The sequence below is a fragment of the Rana temporaria genome, chromosome 1, assembly GCF_905171775.1.
Source record: "Rana temporaria chromosome 1, aRanTem1.1, whole genome shotgun sequence".
NCBI classification, from domain to species: domain Eukaryota; kingdom Metazoa; phylum Chordata; class Amphibia; order Anura; family Ranidae; genus Rana; species Rana temporaria.
In genome coordinates, this window is record NC_053489.1 from 129,843,209 (window position 1) to 129,867,962 (window position 24,754).

General features: G+C 43.0%; 1 protein-coding gene across 1 annotated transcript in view; it reads right to left on the reverse strand.

The window, feature by feature from the left end:
- Positions 1-24,754, reverse strand: part of SLCO4C1 (solute carrier organic anion transporter family member 4C1) — a 97,464-nt gene that overhangs the window by 25,312 nt on the left and 47,398 nt on the right. Inside the window, exons 6-8 of the mRNA XM_040342838.1 lie at positions 24,100-24,215; positions 12,796-12,940; positions 2,346-2,541 (exon numbers count right to left, since the gene is read on the reverse strand). Coding sequence (XP_040198772.1) covers positions 2,346-2,541; positions 12,796-12,940; positions 24,100-24,215 — 457 coding nt within the window. The remainder of the gene's footprint in view (positions 1-2,345; positions 2,542-12,795; positions 12,941-24,099; positions 24,216-24,754) is intronic.

Sequence of the window (24,754 nt, forward strand, 5' to 3'; positions counted from 1 at the left end):
TAGATCGTGCAGGGGATGCGTTAGAGAGGGATGGATGGTGCTGGGTGGGGATGAAGATGATTGTGTTGCATTGTGAAGATGGATGAGGATGACTCTGTGGGGATGAGAGTTACATTGTGAAGAGGATCTCCACAATGTAACTCTCATATCCACCCAGAGTCATCCTCATCCATTTTCTCAATGCCAGCCTGTCAACCTCAGCCAGGTTTCCCTTTAAACAGGAGTTTAAATAAAGTCTGCAGGGGGGGCACAGTAACACACACAATTTCTGTGACTTACCCTCCATCCATGCTGCTTCCTGGTATTTATACAATAACATCATTAGCATGTGACAAACCGAGTCTCTGCTGCCTGACTAGTAACTCGACCCAGCAGGAGATCGTGGCCAGCACTAGCTAAACTTCTCTTCCTTCCCTGCTGAAGGGAGCATGCTGGCTGCTTGTAATTTTTTTTTGTGATGGACGCTGATGAGCTGACCAGCCAATCTGTATGCACTTGATAGGGCTAGGTGCATGCAGATTGGCTGGTCAGCTCATCAGCGTCCATCACAAAAAAAAATTACAAGCAGCCAGCATGCTCCCTTCAGCAGGGAAGGAAGAGAAGTTTAGCTAGTGCTGGCCACGATCTCCTGCTGGGTCGAGTTACTAGTCAGGCAGCAGAGACTCGGTTTGTCACATGCTAATGATGTTATTGTTCTTCTGCTACAGCTCGCCGGGGGAGGGGGCGGGGCAGTGCGGTGCCAGTGAAACTTTTTCTCCCTCCCTTCTCCTCTACAGACGCCGTTCCCTGGAGCGGGACACCGGGCGCCGGAGGGCGGCGGCAACTCCGGACAATAAAAAAAAAAGGTCATCTTTCCGCCCCATCCCAGGCTGCGGACCTGCCCGCCCCAAGCGACCTCTTGGTCCGCCTGGTGGTTGCACCGGCCCTGGGACTAGGCTAGGGGGAAGGGGGATCAGTAATATTAAGATATGTTGTGTTGGTGGCCCTGAGTAGACATACTTGCGAATTCAGACATCAATCAGAGTGGTGCTCAGTCAGTGACAAATGGTGGTGACAAGTGGTGGTGGGCATTATATAGCTACCTGCTCTCTGTTTAGACTTGCAATCATTATCTCTGTTGGAGGGATGTATTCCAGTATTGGCCTCCTTTGCAGTTCTGAGATGTCATGTGACCAGATGCCAAAAGTCACAGTCTTTTAAGAACCTAGCTTTCTCATTAATTAATTCTGCACCATGGCACACCTTGAGCGGTCCACTTTGTTTAGCACACATAAATCTGTCCCTACTATGAAAGAGATGATTGGTTGCATTAGGTTCCCATTCCTTCCCTTTACAGAACATTGTAATGTTAAAGTGTTTTTTAACCCAGAAACAAAAAATACACATCCTGGTCCCTTAAAGCATATTACACAGCATAGTGCTTGTGCTGTGCAATCTGCCCCCGTCTAAACTGTAAAAAAAACTCCCTGAACCTGCCACTTCCTTTATGCTCTCTCTATACTGACCATGATAACCAGGGCTACTCAGCCCTGACCACCGTGGTCAGAGTGCATCCCCCTGTCATATGCTGCCCTGCTCTCTGATCTCCTCTCTCCCCCTCACCCCTCCTTCCTACCTGTCAGCTCTCTCTCTGTATCTGTCTCCGCCCCGCCCCACCCCCCGTCATTATTATAAAAAACTACAAACTACAATGGTCATTGCCAGTCCCTTTATTAGAGGTTGGCATACCACACTATGTAAATTCTTTCTAAAAACAATCGTTCTAAATAGCTATTAGAGCAGTCACGTGACTCGCGGCCGCTTTACAGCTCCAATTGATGGCTTCTGAGGGCAGATCCGAGCAGCCATGTGCTCTCCCCAGATGATGTCAGAGGGAGATTATAGCCCCTCCCACATAAGTCACGTGACCGGCCTGAAAACAGCTCTAAATAGCTATTTAAAACGCTTGTTTATTTAAATGACTTGCATGGTGTAATAGAGGGTCTGACATAGACTTAAAAAAATGGCTTTGCAAATACTTTAAGGTACACATGAATGCATGAACACACAGTAAGTGCAAATTCAGCCTAAAAGTAGATCATTTACTTTTAAGCTAATTTGGCCTATGCAGCACTCCAGCAGCTCCCACCCCTCAGTCATTTCCTGGCAAAATGTATTTGCAAGTTCCTTTGAAAATGTATTAAGATTACAATTTAAATAGGTATACACGTAATAGGAATAGAAAATAGTCATTTTGAGTAGTGTGTGTAAATCAGCTAAATTAACATGAAAGAAATAAAAATAACCACAAAAAGGAAGTATGAATCTAAAAGTCACTTATAGCAAGACATCCACCATGTACTTACCCATTATAACTCACTGTAACACCAGCAAATGGCTCATTGCCACACTTTGCAAAAATGAAGACTGTTACCAAAGCCAATGACACAAAGGACAGTATTATTGAGAATCGAATAATGTTTTTGCAATCAAACTTGAATTTCGAGACAATGATACCACCGATGACTTGTCCAATTGCTGCTGCTGGAATTAGTACACCACCTGGGAAGTTGAAATAGGAAGAGCAGGGGTGAACATTAATATGTTTTTTTAATGAACCTGTGCAAGGAGCAAAGCGTTAATGTTGAACACATATACATATACCAACATACACTACACTACACTACCAAAAGTATAGGGATGCCTGCCTTTACATGCACATGCGCTTTAATGGCATCCCAGTCTTAGTCCGTAGGGTTCAATATTGAGTAATGGAAGTCCGTAGAATTTAATATTGAGTTATGGAAGTCCGTAGGGTACCATATTGAGTTATGGAACTTGTTGGAACAGTAAGGGACCATCCCCAAACTGTTGCCACACAGTTGGGAGCATGAAATTGTCCAAAATGTCTTGGTATGCTGACAACTTAAAAGTTCCCTTCACTGGAACTAATGCTGCGTACACACGATCATTTTTCGGCATGAAAAAAACTATGTTTTTCGGCATGTAGAAAAAACGTTGTTTTTTCCAACTTCATCATTAAAACGACGTTGCCCACACATGATTGTTTTAAAAAAAATGCTCTAGCAAAGCGTGGTGACGTACAACACGTATGACGGCACTATAAAGGGGATGTTCCATGCGGATGGCGTCACCCTTGGGGCTGCTTTAGCTGATTTCCTGTTAGTAAAAGACGATTCGCGCTTTTCTGTCTGTTACAGCGTGATGAATGTGCTTACTCCATTACGAATGGTAGCTTTACCAGAACGAGCGCTCCCGTCTCATAACTTGCTTCTGAGCATGAGCACACGATAATTTTTTACAACCCGAAAAACGACATTGTTTAAAACGTTGTTAAAACATGCAGCATGTTTGAAAAATAAAATTGTCGTTTTTCAGAACCCGAAAAATTATGTGAAGCCCACACACAATCATTTTCAATGACTTTTTTTCATGCCGAAAAATTATCGTGTGTACGCGGCATAAGGGGCCAAGTCCAACCCCTGAAAAACAACCCCACACCATAATCCCCCCTCCACCAAATGATTTGGACCCATGCACAAAGCAAGATCCATAAAGACATGGATGAGCAAGTTTGGAGTGGAGGAACTTCACTGGCTTGCATAGAGTCCAGACCTTAACCTGATAGAACACCTTTGAGATGAATTAGAGTAGAGACTGCGAGCCAGGCCTTTTTGTTCACATCAGTGCCTGACCTCACAAATGCACTTCTGGAAAAATGGTAAAAATATTCCCATAGACACACTCCTAAGCCTTGTGGACAGCCTTCCCAGAAGAGTTGAAGCTGTTATAGCGGCAAAGGGTGGGCCAACCCAAACTCTACGGACTAAGACTAGGATACCATTAAAGGCAGGCATCCCAATACATTTAGTAATATAGTGTATGTATAACATATGAATGTGTTCATCAATATATCCTTTATATTATTATTATTATACAGAATTTATATAGTGCCAACAGTTTGCCCAGCACTTTACAACATTAGGGCAGACAGTACAGTTACAAAACAATTCAATACATGAGGATTCAGAGGGCCCTGCTTATTAGAGCTTAAAATCTAAAAGGGAGTGTAATATAATTTCTGAATGAATTCTTATTGTTTGTTTTGTGCACAGTGTTTTATGCTACAATAACTCCTGAAGAAGCCGCATATCTGGCAAAACACGTTGAGAATGTAACATCACTGTAGCATGGAAAATGTTATTTCAGCTCATTTATGGCAAATAAAACCATGATATGGCTATTTGGTTTTATTATAGTTTTAATGTATTCTCAATAAATCTATTGACGCTTTCAATGAATCTCCATAAGCAACGCTATAAAAAAATTTAACGGTTACCAGTTTAGAGTTACAGAGAAGGTATTTTGCTAGAATTATTGCTCGCGCTCTGATGATCGAGGCGATACCTCACATGTGTGATTTGAACACTGTTTACATTTGTTGGCACAACCTATATATGCGTTTTCCTTGTGCGCAAGTATGCGGGGATGATGGCATTTTAATTTTTTTTCTTATTTATTATATCTTTTTTTTACACTGTCCCTTTTAAAAAAAAATCTGATCACTTTTATTGCTGTCACAAGGAATGTAAACACCCCTTGTGACAGTAATAGGCAGTGACAGGTATTCTTTATGGAGGATCTGGGGTCTAAAAGACGTCAGATCCTTCTTTTTCACTTAAAAGTATTCAAAATGCCAAAATCTGCATTATTGAATACTTTTTTTTTTTTTTAATTAGCGCCGTTTGCAGCCAGGTAAACTGGAAGTGACATTGTGACGTTGCTTCCGGGTTACTACATCGTAGACACAATCAAACCAAATTCCGGCTTTGTTTGGGACTCCGGGGGGTGTTCGGCTCATCCCTACTTATGAATCATTAGATGTGATGGTTGCATGAGTTTTCTTTTCGTTGTCTGCGGGATAGGAGAGCAGAAGAAAGTGCTGCTGGAGCTATAGGGGAACAGTGTGCATGTGAGTAATACCCTGCCGATCTATTCGCACACACACACTGTCTGCATAGTGCGAGGAGCCAAAGAGCAGCTCAACTCTCACACTTCCCTCCTTGCAGTGGCTCCCAGGTCACACTTGTGAGACATGAACGATGTCTTAAAGAGGGCAGGGCCCGCTGATCTCTGGAAGTCTCTAAGGAAGGGGGGGGCTTTGAGCTAATGGGAGTCTCTAAGAGGGGGTACTGACTGCTGATATAATGTGTGGTAACCAACCATTAGATCAGCAGCACCCCCCTTGGAGACCCCCATTAGCTCACAGCCCACCTTATATCAATGCCCCCCCTTATCAGTGCTGCCTATCTCTGTCCATCATTGCTGCCTGTGTCACACATCAGTGCAGCCCTATAAGTGCCACTTCATCTGTGCCCATCAGTGCCGCCTATCTGTGCCCATTATTGCCGCACATTAGTGTAGCCTTATAAGTGCACTTCATCTGTGCCCATCATTACCACCTATCTGTGCCATCTTTCAGTGTATGCCACCTATCAGTGCCATCCTTCAGTGTGTGCCAGCCATCCGTGCCACCTATCAGTGCCATCTTTCAGTTCCAGCCATCAGTGCATGCCACCTATCAGTGTTCATCCGTGCTGCATAATCAGTGCTACCTATCAGTGCCCATCCATCAGTGCCACTGCCAGCCATCAGTCAGTGCCATCTTTTAGTACCCATCAGCCAGTGCCATCTATCAGTGCATCACATGACATTAAAAATAATTATCTGTAATCAGAATCGACGAGTACTTGAAAAAAAGTATCGGTACTTGTACTCGGTCTTAAAAAAGTGGTATCGGGACAACCCTAGTCGTTACATTGACAACTTAATAATCATGGGCACACCAATGACATATAGAGGTTCGTCTCCCACTGCAATAACAACAATATGAGCTTAGCCTTCACCTCAGTACAAGACAACACACACCTATCATTACTGGACCTAGACCTATACCAGGAAAATGGCCATACCTATGAAAAGAATTACAGAAAACCAACCGCTGTAAATTCCTTCTTACACTACAACAGCTGTCACCATCCTCGCTGGCTCAATAATATTCCTAAGAGCCAATTTTGCTGTCCCAGACACAACTGCACGATACAATCACGAAACAACATAATAAAAACAAGCACTGGCCTATACTACTGCAAGATCCGCACCTGAAAGACAGCATACCAACAAAACCAACATTTTCCTACAGAAAAGCCCCCAACATAAAAGGTAAAATAGCACAGAGTAGAATCGAAACCACGAAACATATATCCCCATATGAATATTCCATCATTGGGATGTACCAATGTCGAAAATCTTTATGGCTCACATGCAGTTTTGTCCACCATGGACAAAAATAATTCATAGTAGGGGAAGTATACAAAATAAAAGAATTCTACACATGCTCCACCGAATAAGTAGTCTACTGCTTGTCCTGTCCCTGTGGCCTGCATTATGTAGGCCGAATGATGCGCACCTTACACAAATGGTTCGGGGAACACTGCAGGTTTATTGAAGCTGGCAAAGATGAGCATAGCGTTCCCCGACACTTCGCAGAATACCATCAAAAATCCACCGTGGGCCTCAAAATATGGGTCATTGAATCCATCCCTGCCAGTCTCCCAGTGGCAGAGAGATTTCAATGTCTCTGTCAAAGGGAAACATTCTGGATATATGCCTTGACGTACTCTCGCCAGGTGGTATAAATGAGGAAATAGAAATCAACGCCATACTCTAGAACTGAGATACTATATCCTCATACATCAGTAACACCCACTGTGATCCTTGCATTTGCCACACACACCTGGACAGATAAGGTACAACTCTCAATAATATGAGCAACTTTTTTCTTGACTCAGCATCAAATGAACTTGACAATTAACATTTTTTATCCAACATCGAATGTACTCGACTTTTCTCATTCAACATTGAATGTACCAAATATTTTCCATTCAACATCGAATGAACTGAACAATTTCCATTCAACACCGAATATACTTAAAGTGGAGTTCCACCCATAAATATAACATTACATCAGTAGTTTTAAAAAAATGTCATTAGTCCTTTACGATTTTTTGTTTTTTTTTTAGATGCCTTCAAAGTGTTGTTGCTAGGCAGAATAGTTCATCTTCCCACTTCCTGCACCTAGGTGCTTAATGCTTCCTAACCTACACCGCACAGACTCCTGGGAATGTAGTGGGTGTAACTTTCCAGGAGTCTGTGCACTCCCCAGTCTCAAAGAATCATGTGACTTGGACAGCACAGGTGCTGAAACCTGATCTGACACTGCTTGTGCAGCACAGAGCATGTGCGAGATCTGCAAGGCTGAAATCCAGGAAGTCATACAGTCTGGCTTCATGATGCCCACACTTAAGATGGCCCCAGTCAATTTCTATTTTATAAAGTGTCTAAATGCTGTAACAACCTAACAAAACGGACCTTAGTTTACAGACTAACTTTACTAGAATACATTAAGCTTGTGTATTACAGGGGTATTTATATTTAAAAAGTGAAATTGTGGCCGGAACTCCGCTTTAACATTGGCACTTCAATATCGAATATACTCAACGTTTTACATCATATGTACTTCATGCCACCTCATCGCACCTTCACCTCTTCGCCAATCCACGTCACCAGGGGCTCTGACATCTGCAGGATGGCTCTCTCTCTCTCCCAGACAAATGAGGATTACAGCAATCCCCATAAGGACAAATCATTATATGCCTATGACCTCTTACTATCTTGTAAGTGTTTTAATCCCATTGTGCCTGTAATAAATATTTTGACCACAGCACTTAGAGGCGCCTTTCTCTTTTCTTTATAACAGATTTAAATACACTAAGCAATTAAAGTCAAACTCCAGCTCACACTTTATAACCATTTCCAGAAAACAGTTTTTTTCCCTGTTGGGATAAAGGTTCTGCATGAATAAATAAAAGCTGATCACTTTAATCACCCCTGCCAGTGTTTAGTGGTTTATTTTATGCTTGTAAACTGATACATTCTGCTGGAGAGCTTGAGCTTGTGAAAAACAACATACTTTTTGGCTGGATCACCAGATGAAAACAGAAGAAAGCCTAAAAAGAAAATGAATACAGCCATCGCATCTAAGAATTCATAAGCTGCAATATAATACATGTTTTCTTTTGGGTTTAATACTGTTTAACATGCAACATAGCAACTGTGCTTTTATTTTCTCTATCAGCTTATATACCACAGTTATTACCTTTTGTATCACTTGATCCTCCCTTCTAGATTGTAACCTCTCATGAGACGAGCCCTCTGATTCCTCCTATATTGAATTGTATTGTAACTGTACTGTTTGCCATAACATTGTAAAGCGCTGCACAAACTGTTGGCTGATGTGTGTTGTAACCACAAGCAATCAACAAGCCTTTCAAAAGGGACATTTGTTCTTACGACAATTCACTTTAAATAACACATTTCCTAATTTGTAATAAAAATACAGAACAAGAAATAAAGGAAAATTTGCCAAAATGAATTACAAAAAAACGGACTATAATATGCAATTTTTGTGTTTTTTGTGTTTTTAGAGAAAGTCTGTCCGATCTTTGCATAACTGTCTCAGATCTATAATGGTGACAGCTGTCTGTCTGTGAAAAGGGGTCACAATTACAAAACTTACCCACATCTTCTCCTAAACGGGAGACCGACTAATTTGCGAATAACTGATAACTTAAGGCATATATATAAAAAACTAAAAATATTCCCTGTGTGTTTCAGTTTAGTACTGTATTAGATGGGCTGTTATATTAGGTAATACTTTGGTTTCCTGTAGTAGATAGTAGTCAACATTTCCTTATATTGCTACAATGTTGCTAAACCTTTCAGGTTAAATTCAATACATTTTAATATTATAGTTCTTCCTCTTTCTGGTTCTGCTAAAAGCAACTTGATGCAAGTGTTCTGTCAAAAAATCGAACTTGTCAGAAACTCCAACTACAGTTTCTTAAAACCGTCAGAAATTGGAGATTTTGACGAATTGCTGTTTGGACACAACACCGGCAACCAAATACAGTCCGGTGCACAATATAAGAGGAGATTGTCACAGATTCTAGCCAAAAAAATGGCCACCTCCAAGGCGGCAAAAAGCGTTGTCCTCATTAGCTGCTGTGCTGTCAAAACAGCTATAACTTACTGGACCGGACTGAATTCTGGTGTTCTGTCCAAACAGCAATTCATCAAAACCTCCAATTACTGATGGTTTAACCACTTCAGCTCCTGCTCAATGACCAGGCCATTTTTGCGATTTGGCACTGTGCCGCTTTAACCACTTAAGACCCGGACCATTATGCAGATAAAGGACCTGGCCCTTTTTTGCGATTCGGCACTGTGTCACTTTAATTGACAATTGCGCGGTCGTGCAATGCTGTACCCTAACAAAATTGTCCCTTTTCCCCCAAAAATAGAGCTTTCTTTTGGGGGTATTTGATCACCTATGCAAATGTTGTGCACTATAAATAAAACTCTGAGAGTGTATCACACATTGTTATGCATGTAAATAAACATGTTTTCCTTTTTGTACTCCCACCCTGTCTGGAACCTCATTTAAAGTCCCAACCTCCATGTTCTACATATAAATAAAAGTACCACAATTTTGGAAAAAAAACAAACACAATGGGCCAGATCCACGAAGCAGTTACGCTGGCATATCTATTGATACGCTGCATAACTGCTAGTTTGTACCGGCGTATCTTTGTTTTGTATCCACAAAACACGATACGCCTGAAGCTGGGCTAGATCCGACTGCCGTACGTCATAGTACGCCGTCGGATCTAAGGTGCATATTTACGCTGGCCGCTAGGTGGCGTTTCCGATTTCCACGTTGAGTATGCAAATTAGCTAGATATGACGATCCACGAACGTACGTCCGGCCAGAGCATTTTTTTACGTTGTTTCCGTAAGGCTTTTTTCGGCGTATAGTTACCCCTGCTATATGAGGCGTACTCAATGTTAAGTATGGCCGTCGTTCCCGCGTCGAATTTTGAAAATGTTACGTCGTTTTACTAGGAGGAGAGAGAGAGATTGGTGTTCATACATTGTATGTTCATACATTGTATGAACACATGTCTCCTCTCCCCTGAGAGAACCGTGATCTGTATGTTTACCGTTTTTGCGGAAACGGTTAAATAAACCATAAGTGACATGGTTGGAGTTTTTGATGGGTTAGAGAATTTAACAGAACACTACACAGGTGACTTCTGCCACCTACATCCAAGCAACAAAGGAAGGCCAATCCTGCCACCAAATAGGCAATCAGTTCGCCATCAAATCGGCTTAGATGGCCAGTGGGAGCAGGCGTTTCTGCCTGGGTTTAATAGAATTATCTTAGCCAAACAAATTCTTCATAAGTAGAAATTGCTCCTTCCACTGACCATCATAGTGGACCTGATTGGAAACCACAACACTGTAAAACAATTCTGGCTCCACCAACTGACAATTCCATCAAGTCCACTCTGATAATCAGTAGGAGGAGCCGTTTCTGCCTGTGTATATTCTGATTGGCTTTGCCTCTTCTTATCTTGCCGAGTTAACCTTTCATAGTAGTGTTGCTTCATACCGCATAGTGCTTACAGACCCAGGTTCTTTTGGAATATGCCAGAACCAACACGCACCCCTTTGAGTAACTTCAGACCAGGATCATAACAGTTCAAGTCCTTCAGACCATTCTCATTGGATGGACTGATCGTGTGTACGAGGCTTAAAGCGGTGTTTCCCCCAAAACTAATTTCTAACAATAGATTCGGCTCTATACGGCGCATGCGCAGCGACGTTCGGCTTCTTTCGGAAAGTCGTGACGTCACGTACGCGCCCGTCCGAGGAACGTCAATCAACTAGGAACGCCCACCGACAAGGAACGAGACGGGGAGATCTCGGTATGTACTAAAAAAAAAAAAAAAAGCCAGCCTACCCGCAGTGTAACGGGTCTTACGAATCTATTGTTAGCAATGTGTTTTAGGGGGAACCACCCCTTTAATACATTCATATACTTTTTCTCAGTGTAGTTTGCTACTTTCGAGCAGGGAAAGACTATAGTGACACAAATCGTTACCTAACAGGTCCACAAAAGTCCTTTCAAGCACTGGTATATGTGTACTACTTGATCTGCAGTATATAGGTGTAATATACACTTTTTTTTTTTTGTGCGTGTACTCGAGAGAGGAGCCGGACTGCATGAGTTGGGAGTAGGCAGGCCTCCCCCAGAGGCAATCTGCCACCTTTCTCCATGCCCCGGGTGGCAATGGCAGGTGTGTGAGGGGGTCCTCCCACACAGCCCGCCCTACCTGCTCCGCTTTGAAGCCCAACGGGGCAGAGGGACTCCCTATAAGGGAGTAAGAGGATCTAGCCCGCTCAACCAGCCCCGTTAGTCCTTCGCCTCTCTTTTTTTTTTTTTTTTTTGAGACCGCGTGGTCAAAGTGCGTGCATGTTAACCCAATTTCGAGTGCGGTGTGTATGTGGGGGACAGGGGGGGCGTACTAAGCGCAGGCTTACCTCGCATAGCACACCCACCGGGAGCCGGGCTGAGACCACCAAACTCAATTCACATGTAGCTGAGACCGGGATCCGAACCCCTGGCTGCAGAGGTGAATGGCTTGTCAGCGCAGTGCCAATCGCGTTGAGCCACCGCAGCTCCCGTAATATACACTTATAATATACTTTCGAATATAGAAAGCATATTATAGTGGAGTTGTATTGTGCAGCATTGTGACTGGCGGTGTATTTGGTTACTGCTGAATTTTTGCCTCTTTCGCTGCATTACCTCTGCTACACACATTAACAAAATTTCCTGAAAAAAAAGTTTCACAACTGGTGCGATAAACCAGTGGCCCCCCAAAACGACAGATTTTGTTATATACCTTCTTTCACATATTCTGCGCTTCTCTAGAGACTTTTGTTACAGGGTCATTTAAAAAATTACAGGCAGAGGAAAAGGCAGGCCCTTCCGCAGGGGTGGTAGGGGCTAGGGCAGGAGCACCAGGCCGGAGCCAAAGTGGGAAGTGGCACAATGTTCGTTCGATTACGTCAAAGGACGCACCAGACTTGGTTGAGTGGCTCTCCACCACCACCACCATGTACCCTCCACTTGAGTCACAGGAATTATTTTCCGATCCATCAGAAGACATGGCATGAATGGCACACGTCCTGAACTTGGTCGTGCAGCGATTCGTTGCCAAATACCCTGGGCTCCAGGACGTCTTGCGGCAGGCCAGGAAAATCTCAGCCCATTTCAGAAGATCTTACACGGTCATAAGAGGGCCAATGAGAGCTGCATAGTGGGAGGTGTGTGTCTGTGTAAATCCAGAAAGTGAACCGGCAGCAGCTTCAGCTGCCCTCAGTTAAAATGGATGCAGCCAGACCCAGTGGAGGGAGATTTCTGAAGCATATTTGGCAAGTACAGAATCACAGTATATATAAATTAATATGCAAGTGGTTGGAGGGAAGTTTCAGAATGGTAAATATGTTTCTTTTACAAATTACGTGAGCAGGCTGCAGTTCCTAACTTAAGGAACCCTAAAGTGTATTTAATGCATGCTAAGTATGTCACCCCAGTAGTCCCTAAATGTCTCTGCAACTCAGTTAATCAGGATCTTTATCTCAACACCAAGACAGAGTATAATATCAGAAGCAAGAATTCCTGGGAAATAGTTTTAATGTCATAATACATTTAGAATATATAAAAAAATAAGATATCGAATTAATTTCTTACAATCCTCACCAAATATTTACACCCATTTTATTAGGATAGTAGAGAAATAGAAAGAATAAATAAAATGTACTCACCTCCTAGAATGGCTGCAAAGCTTGACGTTAATGAAAATTGGTTTTCAATAAATTTTGGTAGAAATGCTGCAAAGCCGGTGGTGATAAATGCATCAGAGCAACTGGCAAACGTTAGAGCCATGAGAACTGGGTTCTTTACCATCAGCTAAAACAGGTACAGTAAAATTGTTACATAAGGCAGATAAAAACCCAATAATAAAATAAAAAGCATGAATTCCATTCAACACCAGTTCATATTAAAGAGAATCAGTCATCCACTGGTATTTTATTATAACTAAACTTTTAACTAATTTAACTTTGTTAACTTTATTAACTAAAATACTTTGTTAAAACTAAAGACTAACTGGCTATTTAAAGTGTATGTCAAATATATATATATATTTTTTGGATAGAGTGGGGAATGAACATAGTGGTGGACCGTGCATTGAGGGTGCACAGGCACCCCCCCATCCCTGCCGCCGCCCCCCTATCCATGCGCCCGGCCCCTTCCAGGACGGGTGTTTTTTTAACCACCTGATTAGAGCCAGAGGCTTTAATAAGCTTCAAAAAAAGGGGGGGCTAGCAGCTGTCAGTGCCCCTAGTGCGGGGGGTGCATCCGCGCCCACCAGCCGCCACTGTGCAGACAGGTATAAATTGTGGACGTACCCTGAGGAAATCTTCCTTTAAATACAGATGACCAAGCATTGGTGAATTAAGACTGCAGATCTCAATTTACTGTAAAAGTACAGAAAGTGTGGTTAGTGGATTATTACTGTAGATTGTTTCTACCTTTGAGTATCGGTTCAATGATGGATATAGTATGCATACAATACAACAAAGCTTGTCTCTGGCTAACTATGCTATTTCACAAAAACGTATTTTACCCGCTCCCTTCATCCTACTGTACTCCTAAAAATAGCCCATAGAATATGAGAACTCAGAAGCAGACATCCTGCATTTCTATCAACTGCAGAGCCTGCTCATAGGTATGAGCTCAGGGAGTTTGTGGAAATGATAAGTAATGGTAAGAAAGGAGGAAGGCTTTGTGTTGCTGCTAAGAGGCAGAAGGACTGTGTTTAGTCAGAATAAACTGGGAAATACGTTGACATATACTTTTCTGTTGGAACTTTCTTCCTACTCTGCGTGCTGAAGATAAACTTATTGTTTTACCTCTTTGCTGAAAAAAAAAGCAATTTGCAGTTGTTTTCCAGAGAAAGAAAAAAGGAACTTTTATTTTCACAAGACTATATATCTGATGCCTTACTTTCCCCCATTGCCCACATACTACATATGCTTAGCTATATACCCTGATCTGTAATGCTGGGCTATATACCCTGATCTGTAATGCTGCTGAGCTATATACCCTGATCTGTAATGTGGAGCTATATACCCTGATCTGTGATGCTGAGCTATATACCCTGATCTGTAAGGCTGAGCTATATACCCTAATCTGTAATGTTGGGCTATATACCCTGATCTGTAATGCTGAGCTATATATCCTGATCTGTAATGCTGGGCTATATACCCTGATCTGTAATGCTGCTGGGCTATATACCCTGATCTGTAAGGCTGAGCTATATACCCTGATCTGTGATGCTAAGCTATATACCCTGATCTGTAAGGCTGAGCTATATACCCTGATATGTAATGCTGAGCTATATACCCTGATCTGTAATGCTGAGCCATATGCCTTGATCTGTGGGTCTGAGCTGTATGCCCTAAACTGTGAAGCTGAGCTATATACCCTGATTTGTGAGACTGAGCTATATACCCTGATCTGTGAGGCTGAGCTATGTACCCTGATCTGTGAGGCTGAGCTATATACCCTGATCTGTGAGGCTGAGCTATATACCCTGATCTGTGAAGTTGAACTATATACCCTGATCTGTGAGGCTGAGCTATATACCCTGATCTGTGAGGCTGAGCTATATACCCTGATCTGTGATACTGAGCTATATACCCTGATCTGTGAGGCTGGGCTATGTACCCTGATCTGTGAGGCTGAGCTATATACCCTGATCTGTGAGCCTGAGCTATATACTCGTCTTGTGAGGCTTAGCTATATACTCTGTCCTGTGATGCTGAGCTATATAATAGCAACACTATGGGTGGAAACAACTGTAATACAGGGGATAGAGTGAGTAGATTCTATAAGGGGTGTGGCTTATGAGAAGTGGGATGGGTCAAAAAGGAAGGGTGCCCCCCCATCCCAAAATACACCAGCCGCCACTGTTATAACCCCTATCTGGCTTCTACTGCTACTAGTCAGGGCTCTGTTTACTCTTATTATTTTCCTGCTGAAAATGGTTTTACCAGACAGTTAGTAAGAGAAAATTTTAAGCCTGGATACAATTAGCAATACCAATGCGAAAGGGTTTCCAGACTTTCTAGAAAATTACTAAAAATATGTTTTTATTTCTGGCTGTGTTGCTGTTGGAGGGTTCCCCTCACTTTCTGCCTGGTTAAACACTGTCAGCAAAGTGGGAAATTAATTTTAAAGAGGAGCGCCAGTCTGTAAAACAAAATTTTAATTAAAAGTCAGCACAACTACAATTACTGTAGCTGCTGACTTTTAATATAAGGACTCTTACCTGTCCAAGGATCCCATGATGTCGGCACCCCAACCTGATTCGTCAATCGGCTATCGGGTGCAGGCGAGGAGGAGGGGACAGAAATGATGTAGATTGGCGATCTTACCTAGACGTGGGAGCGGGTACCTGTCAAAACTAAGTACCTGTTCTCCCCCCCCCCCAAAAAAAGTGCCAAATGTGTCAGGGGAGGGTGCAAACAAGCGGAGCTTTCCCTTCTCCTTCAGTAAAAAACAAAAAGTGGCATTAATCCTTCCCTGATCTATCCAAAACTGATAACGTTTAGCTTGGCATACACTTAAAGTGGAGTTCCACCCATAAATATAACATTACATCAGTAGTTTTAAAAAAATGTCATTAGTCCTTTAAGAAAAACATTTTTTTTTTAGATGCCTTCAAAGTGTTGTTGCTAGGCATAATAGTTAATCTTCCCTCTTCCTGCACCTAGGTGCTTAAGCTTCCTAACCTAAACCGCACAGACTCCTGGGAATGTAGTGGGTGTAACTTTCCAGGAGTCTGTGCACTCCCCAGTCTCAAAGAACCATGTGACTTGGACAGTACAGGTGCTGAAACCTGATCTGAAACCTATTACACTGATTGTGCAGCACTGAGCATGTGCGAGATCTGCAAGGCTGAAATCCAGGAAGTCTAACAGTCTGGCTTCATGATGCCCACACTTAAGATGGCCCCAGTTAATTTCTATTTTATAAAGTGTCTAAATGATGTAACAACCTAACAAAACGGACCTTAGTTTACAGACTAACTTTACTAGAATACATTAAGCTTGTGTATTACAGGGATATTTATATTTAAAAAGTGAAATTGTGGCCGGAAAACCTCCTTTAAAACCTCCTCAAGTGGCCTAGAGTGATTGGTATTTATAGCTCTAAGTTCAGTCGGCCATACATTGGTAAGAAATTCTACCAGTGTAATTTCTGGCTGATTCTCTGTAAATGTTTATCATTTATAACCCCATTTCCAGAGTGGACAATAGTCAGCAGGTAAGATCATTATCATTCTAATAACGCAAGAATGCCTGGATCACACTAATGAAATAGAGGATTATTTATTTGTGTACATACAGCCATTGCACAACCATCTCATTGTCCCTGCTAATGTTTGGATAAGGAAATGGACAGAGTTCACTTATTGTGACTCATAAGCAGTGTTTGGCCTCATTCAGATGAGCAGTAAATACCCATGTCAGTGTGAACTGTGGTTAACCCCTTCCTTACTGGGCCATAATATGACGCCGGCAGGAACCCTCCCTCCCTCCGGGTGGACGTCATATGACGTCTTTTCTTCCCGGCCACCGCGGCATCGCTCGGCCGGGAGTGTGGATCTGTGTGTGAAAACACACAGATCCACCTCCTGTCAGAGGTGAGGAGACCAATGTGTGTTTCCAGTACAAAGGAACACACATTGATCTCCTCCCCTTGTGAGTCCCCTTCCCCCTACAGTAAGAATCACTCCCGGGGAACATATTAACCCCTTCAGCGCCCCCTAGTGTTAACCCCTTCCCTGCCAGGCACATTTACACAATAATCAGTGCAGTTTTATAGCACTAATCACTGTATAAATGTGAATGGTCCCAAAAACGTGTCAAAAGTGTCCGATATGTCCGCCGCAATGTCACGGTCACAATAAAAATCGCAGATCGTCGCCATTACTAGTAAAAAAATGCCATAAATCTATCCCCTATTTTGTAGACGCTATAACTTTTGCGCAAACCAATCAATATACGCTTATTGCGTTTTTTTTTTTTACAAAAAATATGTAGTTGAATACGTATCGGTCTAAACTGAGGAAAAAAAATGTTTAAAAAAAAAAATTGTGATATTTATTAAATCAAAAAGTAAATTATATTGTGTTTTTTTCAAAATTGTCGCTCTTCTTTTGTTTATAGCGCAAAAAATAAAAACCGCAGAGATGATCAAATACCACCAAACGAAAGCTCTATTTGAGGGGAAAAAAAACATAAAGATTTAGTTTGGGTACAGTGTTGCCTGACCGCGCAATTGTCATTCAAAGTAATTGCAATGCAACTAAAAACTTTTTTTTTTTAAACCACTTCAATACCAGGCACTTTCCACCCTTCCTTTCCCATCCAATTTTCAGCTTTCAGTGCTGTCACTTTTTTAAATGACAATTCTGCGGTGATGCTACACTGTACCCATACAGACTTTTGCATTTTGTTCCCACAAATAGAGCTTTCTCTTTGATGATATTTGATCACCTCTGCTAGGTGGCACTGATCGGTGGCACTGATTGGCAATGATGGGCACTCATAGGTGGCACTGATGGTCACTCATAGGCTATGAAAGGCTGCACTGATGGGTCCTTATGGGTGGCACTGATAGGCAGCACTGATGGGCACTGATTGGCCCTGATAGGTAGCACTGGTACACACCAGAGAGGGATAAAGGGGTTTACATTCACTTTAATCATTACAGAGCTGTATTGTATGTGAGTCTTTTATATCTGCTTGGAGTTTAGCTTTGAAGTTTATATAAACCCTGACAATGAGCTTGTATTTTTTGCTCCATTTTAATCTGCTAAACATACCATGCAAGTGGTTTGAAAACCTGATTAAATATTAAAGCAGAGTTCCACCCAAAAGTGGAACTTCCGCTTAAACCACTCCTCGCCCCCTTATATGCCACATTTTGCATGTAATTTTATTGGTGGAGGAGCGGGACATCCTGTCCCACTTCCTCCTTCCGCCCAGGGACTGCCTAGGCGATACGTCATATCGCCTACAGTGGCCCCTTCCTGTAGGCGATCACCTGGGACATGTGACAGGTCCCAGGCGATCACCTGTCCAATCAGGTAGCGCAGCGCCGCTCACGCATGCACAGTAAGTGCCCGGCCGTGAAGCCGAAAGCTGTCACGCCCGGGTGCCCACAGTTAGGATGAAGGCGCCGGCGGGGGGGGGGGGGAGCAGAGCTTCGAGCGGTGTGTCGCTGGACAGTGGAGCAGGTAAGTGTATGTTTATTAAAAGCCAGCAGCTGTGCTTTTGTAGCTGCTGACTTTTAATAAACATTAAAAAAGGCTGAAACTCCACTTTAACAAAGAAAATCCCTCGTATTTGTCTCAAGTCTAATTTTTGCCTGCTGTTTTGTTCCTCTGCTATCATCATAAGTACCTTCTGACAAGTTTTCCTGACAGGGAGGGACCTCCAGCTGCTTGACATCCTCAGCGCTGTTCCTGTGTGCTGTGTGAAGGGAGCTGTAGCCCTTTCATCTAATCAGCAATCAGAGATCTCCCCACTGAGCTCTGCAGAGTGTAATTTTATCTCTCCACCCCCTTTTTTTCTGAAATCTCAGAGAAGCTGTATAAAATCAGTTATTTAAATGGATATAAAGGATAGAAGACTGCAGATAAACAGGTACACCGTATCTGTACCTGTTTACCTGATGCCAGTCAGTTCACTGGGGACATGTATGGGTTTACATCCACTTTAAAGGTGCTCTTCAGGGCTGCCTCAATAGTGCCCATCAGTACAGCCTATCAGCGCCCATCAGTGCCGCCTCATCAGCGCACGTCAGTGAAGGAGAAAAATTACTTGTTTACAAAATTTACTGACAGAAACTAAAAAAAAAAAATGTTTTTTCTAAATTTTCTGGCTTTTTGCTTTTAGCAAAAAAGAAAAAACCCAGCAGTGATTTAATACCACCAAAAGAAAGCTCTATCTATGGGAAGAAAATTATAAAACTTTGGTTTGGTACCAGTGTTGCATGACCGCGCAATTGTCATTCAAAGTGTGACAGCGCTGAAAGCTGAAGATTGGCCTGGGCAGGAGGGGGTAAAAGGGTCCTGTATTGAAGCGGTTAAAGATATAAAACATGAGGAAATGTGCATGTATTGCAAAGACGCATAAGATTTTTTTTTTTTAAATACCTTCACATACTGTTTAAGTATTAAAGCTCATAAAACTGCACTAAAACGCCCTTTTTGCTATTTACTTCTCTATTGTTCCACCAGATAAGAAACAAGGGGCCCATTTAGAAAAGTTTAAATCACTGTACAAATGCCTTAAGCATTAGCACATCCAACACAAATAACCACTGTATAATATATTTGTTTCATATCATCATCAGCTCCATCTAGTGGCCATAATGTGGGTATTTTTCTGATTAAGGTGTTTCAGAAAAATGCCACATTGTGGCCCCAAAATGGAACTGACGGTCATAGGGCCAGATTCACATAGGTTAGCGGATCTTTAGATCCACGTAACCTATCTGATTTAAGATCTGCCGCCGCAAGTTTTTGAGGCAAGTGGTTAATTCACAAAGCACTTACCTCAAAACTTGCGGCGGCGTATCGTAAATCCCCCGGCGGAATTCAAATTTCGCGGCTAGGGGGCGTGTAGTATTTAAATCCGCCGATCGAACAGCGCATGCGCCGTCCGCAAATTTACCCAGCATGCATTGCGGTAAATGACGTCGCAAGGACATCATTGGTTTCGACGTGAACGTAAATGGCGTCCAGCCCCATTCACGGACGAGTTACGCAGACAACGTAAAACTTTTAAATCGCGACGCGGAAACGACGGCCATACTTAACATTGGCTGCGCCTCATAGACCCAGGGGTAACTATCCGCCGGAAAAAGCCGAACGCAAACGACGTAAAAAAAAGGGCGATCGTTCATTTCTGAATCGGCGTATCTCCTCATTTGCATGTTCGTCGCGTAAATAAACCGAAACGCCACCTAGCGGCCGGCCTGGAATTGCAGCCTAAGATCCGACGGTGTAAGTCACTTACACCTGTCGGATCTTAGGCATATCTATGCGTAACCTGATTCCATGAATCAGGCGCATTGATACGACCGACGGAATTCAGAGATACAACGGCGTATCAGGAGATACACCGTCGTATCTTTTGTGAATCTGGCCCATAGTAATAAATGTATTGCACAAACTACAGCGATTATTTGTGATGGCTTGAGACATTTGCGCAGCACATTTTTTTTTATAAATAGGCCCCTTTATTGTGTGTAAGGCAGGAACGGTGCAAATGTATTTCCTGCAGACAGTGGGGATCCCTCTTGTCGAGTAATTGTCTGCTCCCAGTGCGTTATAACTGGTCACATTCACCTACACCTATATTCCTTGAAGATCGTTCAAATATAGATTTCAGAATTGGCAATACACATAGAGGGAAATTTATCAAAACGAGAGCAGCATCTAAGCATGGCAATCAATGAACTTCCATCTTTCATTTCAAAGCTTAAAGTGGAACAAATTCCATCAACTTACCAGTTTAAAAAAATTGTTACATTCCCGACACGTGACGGAATGTAACTGTCACATTGGTTTTGCTCCCAACCAAACTGTCAAACCATCAAATGTCTGGTGTCCTAATTGATCACAAGCGCAACACCATAGCAGTTGAAGATCAAAAAGATAATTTATTAAAGTGTTTGTTTAGAAAAAACAGATCCTGTTCCCTAAGACCCCTTTCACACTGGGGCAGTTTTCAGGCGCTTTGGGGACTGAAAACCGCTTCACATTCATTCAAGTGTGACTTTCCACATTGGGGCGGTGCGCTTGTGCGACGTTCCAGAAAGTCCTGCAAGCAGCATCTTTGGGGTGGGTTGGGAGAACTGTATTTAGTGCTCCCAAAACGCCCTGCCCATTGGAATGAATGGGTAGCTCTTCTGAAGTGCCTGAAAAGCATTTCAGGAGAGCCGAAACCCATTCTTTGGGGTTCAAAGTGCCCCGCTAGTGGCCGAAAAGTTCAGCTAAAACAGCGGTAAAGTGCCGCTAAAACAGCGGTAAAGCGTCGCTAAAACGAGCAATGCTTTACCATGAGCCCCAGTGTTAAAGGGCTCTTAAAGCATGTTATACAGCACAGTGCTTGTGCCGTGTCATTTGGCCCCTTTTATCACCTAAAAAACCTTGCTGATCCTGCCTCCTGTAAACTGATCACGGTATATCATGGCTGCTGAACCCTGACACCGTGGTCAGTTTACTTGCCTCCGTCATTCGCTGCCCTGCTCTGTCTTTCTCTGTCCTCCTCTCCCCCTCCCTGCCTGTCTGCTCGTGTCAGTGCCCGCCCGCCCCCTCCCCTCCTGCTGCTCTCATAACTACTATAAAATCCTCCCATCCCCTCTATAACATAATGTTATGTGTCCCTGTGCCTGTGTTATATAAAAAATAAGCTGATCTGTACCTATATCAGAGCAGCTCTCAGCGCTCACGTGAATCCTTGGCTCTCTCTCCTCCCCAGCTGACGTCATCCGGATCTTTTTTTATATAGCACAGACACAGGGGCACATATTTTATGTTACAGAGGGGATGGGAGGATTTTATAGTAGTGGCTTAACATCCACTTTAAAGTTTATTAAAATTATTTTTGCCTTTGTTAATGTAACATAAAACAAATTCAAGATCAGCAGAAGAGCAAATATTCACAAAAAAGAATCATATGTGTGTGTGTATGGTAGAGGTATGATTAGAAGTGTGTCACTGGAATGGAGCCCAAGCTATACGGGAGTCTTCACAGTGGCTGAACAACTTGGGTAGAATGCCACATCCGCCTGGCACTTACAAGGTCATTAAAAATAATTTAAGTACACAGGATCCACCCTGAATCCATCCAAAACCTGAACTCAGTCTAACCAGTGTGACAAGAATACATTTGTAAGCCCTTCAAGGTCAGAAAAGCAGTAATGCTAAAAGAAGAACAGTCAGAGGAGTAGTGGTTATCTTGCTAAAGCTAAGTACAGGCACCCCCCCCCCCCCCCTTCCTTCATTATGTGCAAGCGTATAAGGAAGAGGGGGAGAGAGAGCACAGCACTCCTTGCTGCTTCCAGCACTGGGCTGACAGCAGTAGTGACGCCGCTGTCTCTATTCCTATCAGCCTTATAGTAAAAGGAACTTGCGGCTCCCCCATCCCTACAATACATGCTGCGCCCAGGGCAGCTATCCCTTCTGCCCATGCCTTGTCCCGGCCCTGAGTGCTGGATCACACTGATGATTTAGCAAAACATATCAAAATTTACAAAATATATGTGTACTTCTTTATGTGTTTTGGCACAGTACCTTGTTCCATTGATTTTAACTGCTTGCCGACCGCCGCCTGTAGATATACATCGGCAGAATGTCACGGCTGTACAAAGCAACATACCTGTATACTGCGAGTATATGACCGTGCCCGCGAACTCGATGTCCTCCCATGTCCCGTGATCTTGTCACGGATGGAATTACTCCCATGGGGCATACACATGGTCGGAATTTCCAATGGAAAAAGTCTGTCTGACTTTTTCCATCGGAAATTCTGATTGTGTGTACGGGGCATTACACTACGGTACCTTCCCCCTCCTGATAACGCTTCTGTCCAAAGGTGTCTCTGTTGTTCCTTTATCCAGAGTGGAAACAACCTAAGACAGTCAGTGGATTACTCGCCAGATCCCCAGGTGAAAATAAAGGCAGACCACCGTGTTTAAGAATTGGTAAGCTGCATTATAGGGAACTTTTATTTTTGGGTTTAATACCGCTTTAACAAAAATGTACTTATAATTAATATAAAGTGGAATCATTATTACCAATGTACTTTGAAGGGATGAGGTAGTGTGTTCTTTGGAGAATGCAGCAAAGCTATAACTGCTACTCATTGTAAGCACCCCATCAGTGTTAAACGGTTTGCCTCAACCCTCTAACTGCTACCTTGTCTGGATTGCTTGGTCTAATAAAGTAAGTTGCAAAATAATGGTCTTTGCTGGATCACCAGGTGAAAATAGAGAAAAACACAAAAATATAAATTAATGCCACTTCCACATCTAAGCAGTAATTTACGCGTACATATAGGAGCAAGTGATTTGTGAATACTGTACTTGCCTCTCAATGTTATGACGGCGTAGCGCATATGAAATCTCTGATCTCTCTGAATCTGGCCCAATGGGCCAGATTCAGAGAGATCGGCGCATCTTTAGATAGGCGTAGTGCATCTCATATGCGCTACGCTGTTGTAACATTGAGAGGCAAGTACAGTATTCACAACGCAATTGCTCCCATATGTACGCCGGCGTAACGTAAATGGGCCGGTGTAAGCCCGCCTAATTCAAAGTAGCAAGGCAGTGGGCGTGTTGTATTATAATTAACCGTGACCCCATGTAAATGAATGGCCGATCAAACGGCGCATGCGCGCGGATGCTCAGAATCACGTCGCAAATACTCCCTAAGATACGTTGGCTCAATGCTTTCGACGTGAACGTAACCTACGCCCAGCCCCATTCACGTACGACTTACGCAAACGACGTAAAATACGACGCTGTTCCCGTGCCCATACCTTAACATGACTTACCCCTGCTTTATGAGGGGTAAAGTTACGCCGACGTACGCCTTACGCAAACGGCGTAGCTTACTGCGACGGGCGCAAGTACGTTCGTGAATCGGCGTATCTAGCTCATTTACATATTCAACACGTAAATCTACGGAAGCGCCCCTAGCGGCCAGCGTAAATATGCACCCAAGATACGACGGCGTAGGAGACTGTCGGTCGTATCTTGGCAAAATTCAGGCGTATCTTGTTTCCTGAATACAGCGCATAGATACGACGGCGCATCCTTGAACTTACGCCGAGTATCAATAGATACGTTGGCGTAAGTCGTCTGTGAATCCGGCCCAATAGCTGCAAGAGTAACATCTGCACCCCGATAATCCCAGCTACGCTGCTCTGCCGAGGCCAGACTTCAATTTAAACCATTATGAGTATTTATTCTTGTTTTCTCACCCAAAGAGACAAAGGGAAATCTTTGAAGTTTGTTCCGAGGTTTTTAGCTTCAACAATGCCTTCACTTCCATCATTATGTGCTTCTGATATTCTTTTGAACTGGATAGCTGATGTACCTGTAAATCATTGCACATATTAAATATGTTAACTTAATGTGTGATACACAGAGAGAATAAATCTACATGTAAAGTAGTTGAATTAAAGCTACATGTGTAGCATAAGTGAATCATATATGCGTCACCTGCCAAATGATTTGCATTTCTTTACTGCTCTTCTCCTCAGCACACCACCTATATGGCAGGGCAGAAAACCTGTTTTTTTCTCTGCTGCAACTACCCTAGGTTCACACCTATGCGTTTTTTAGTGCAGTTTGCAGAAACGCACTACAGTCCATTTAACATGGTTTCCGATGGTACAAGTGCACACTTATGCGTTTTGCAGCCGGTGCGTTTTTGAAAAGGCTCTGGGACTTTATTTCCGCATTTTTCGGTAATAGACTTCGATGGAATCGCACCAGAAAGTGTTGTGTTTGTAATGCAATTTTTGATGTGTTTGGGCGTTTTTATTTCTACACTATATATTGCCAAGCAGGGGGCTGGGAAGCCGGCCACCGCATCCTTAACAACCGATGTCATCGGCTGTCAGCGGAGTTCCC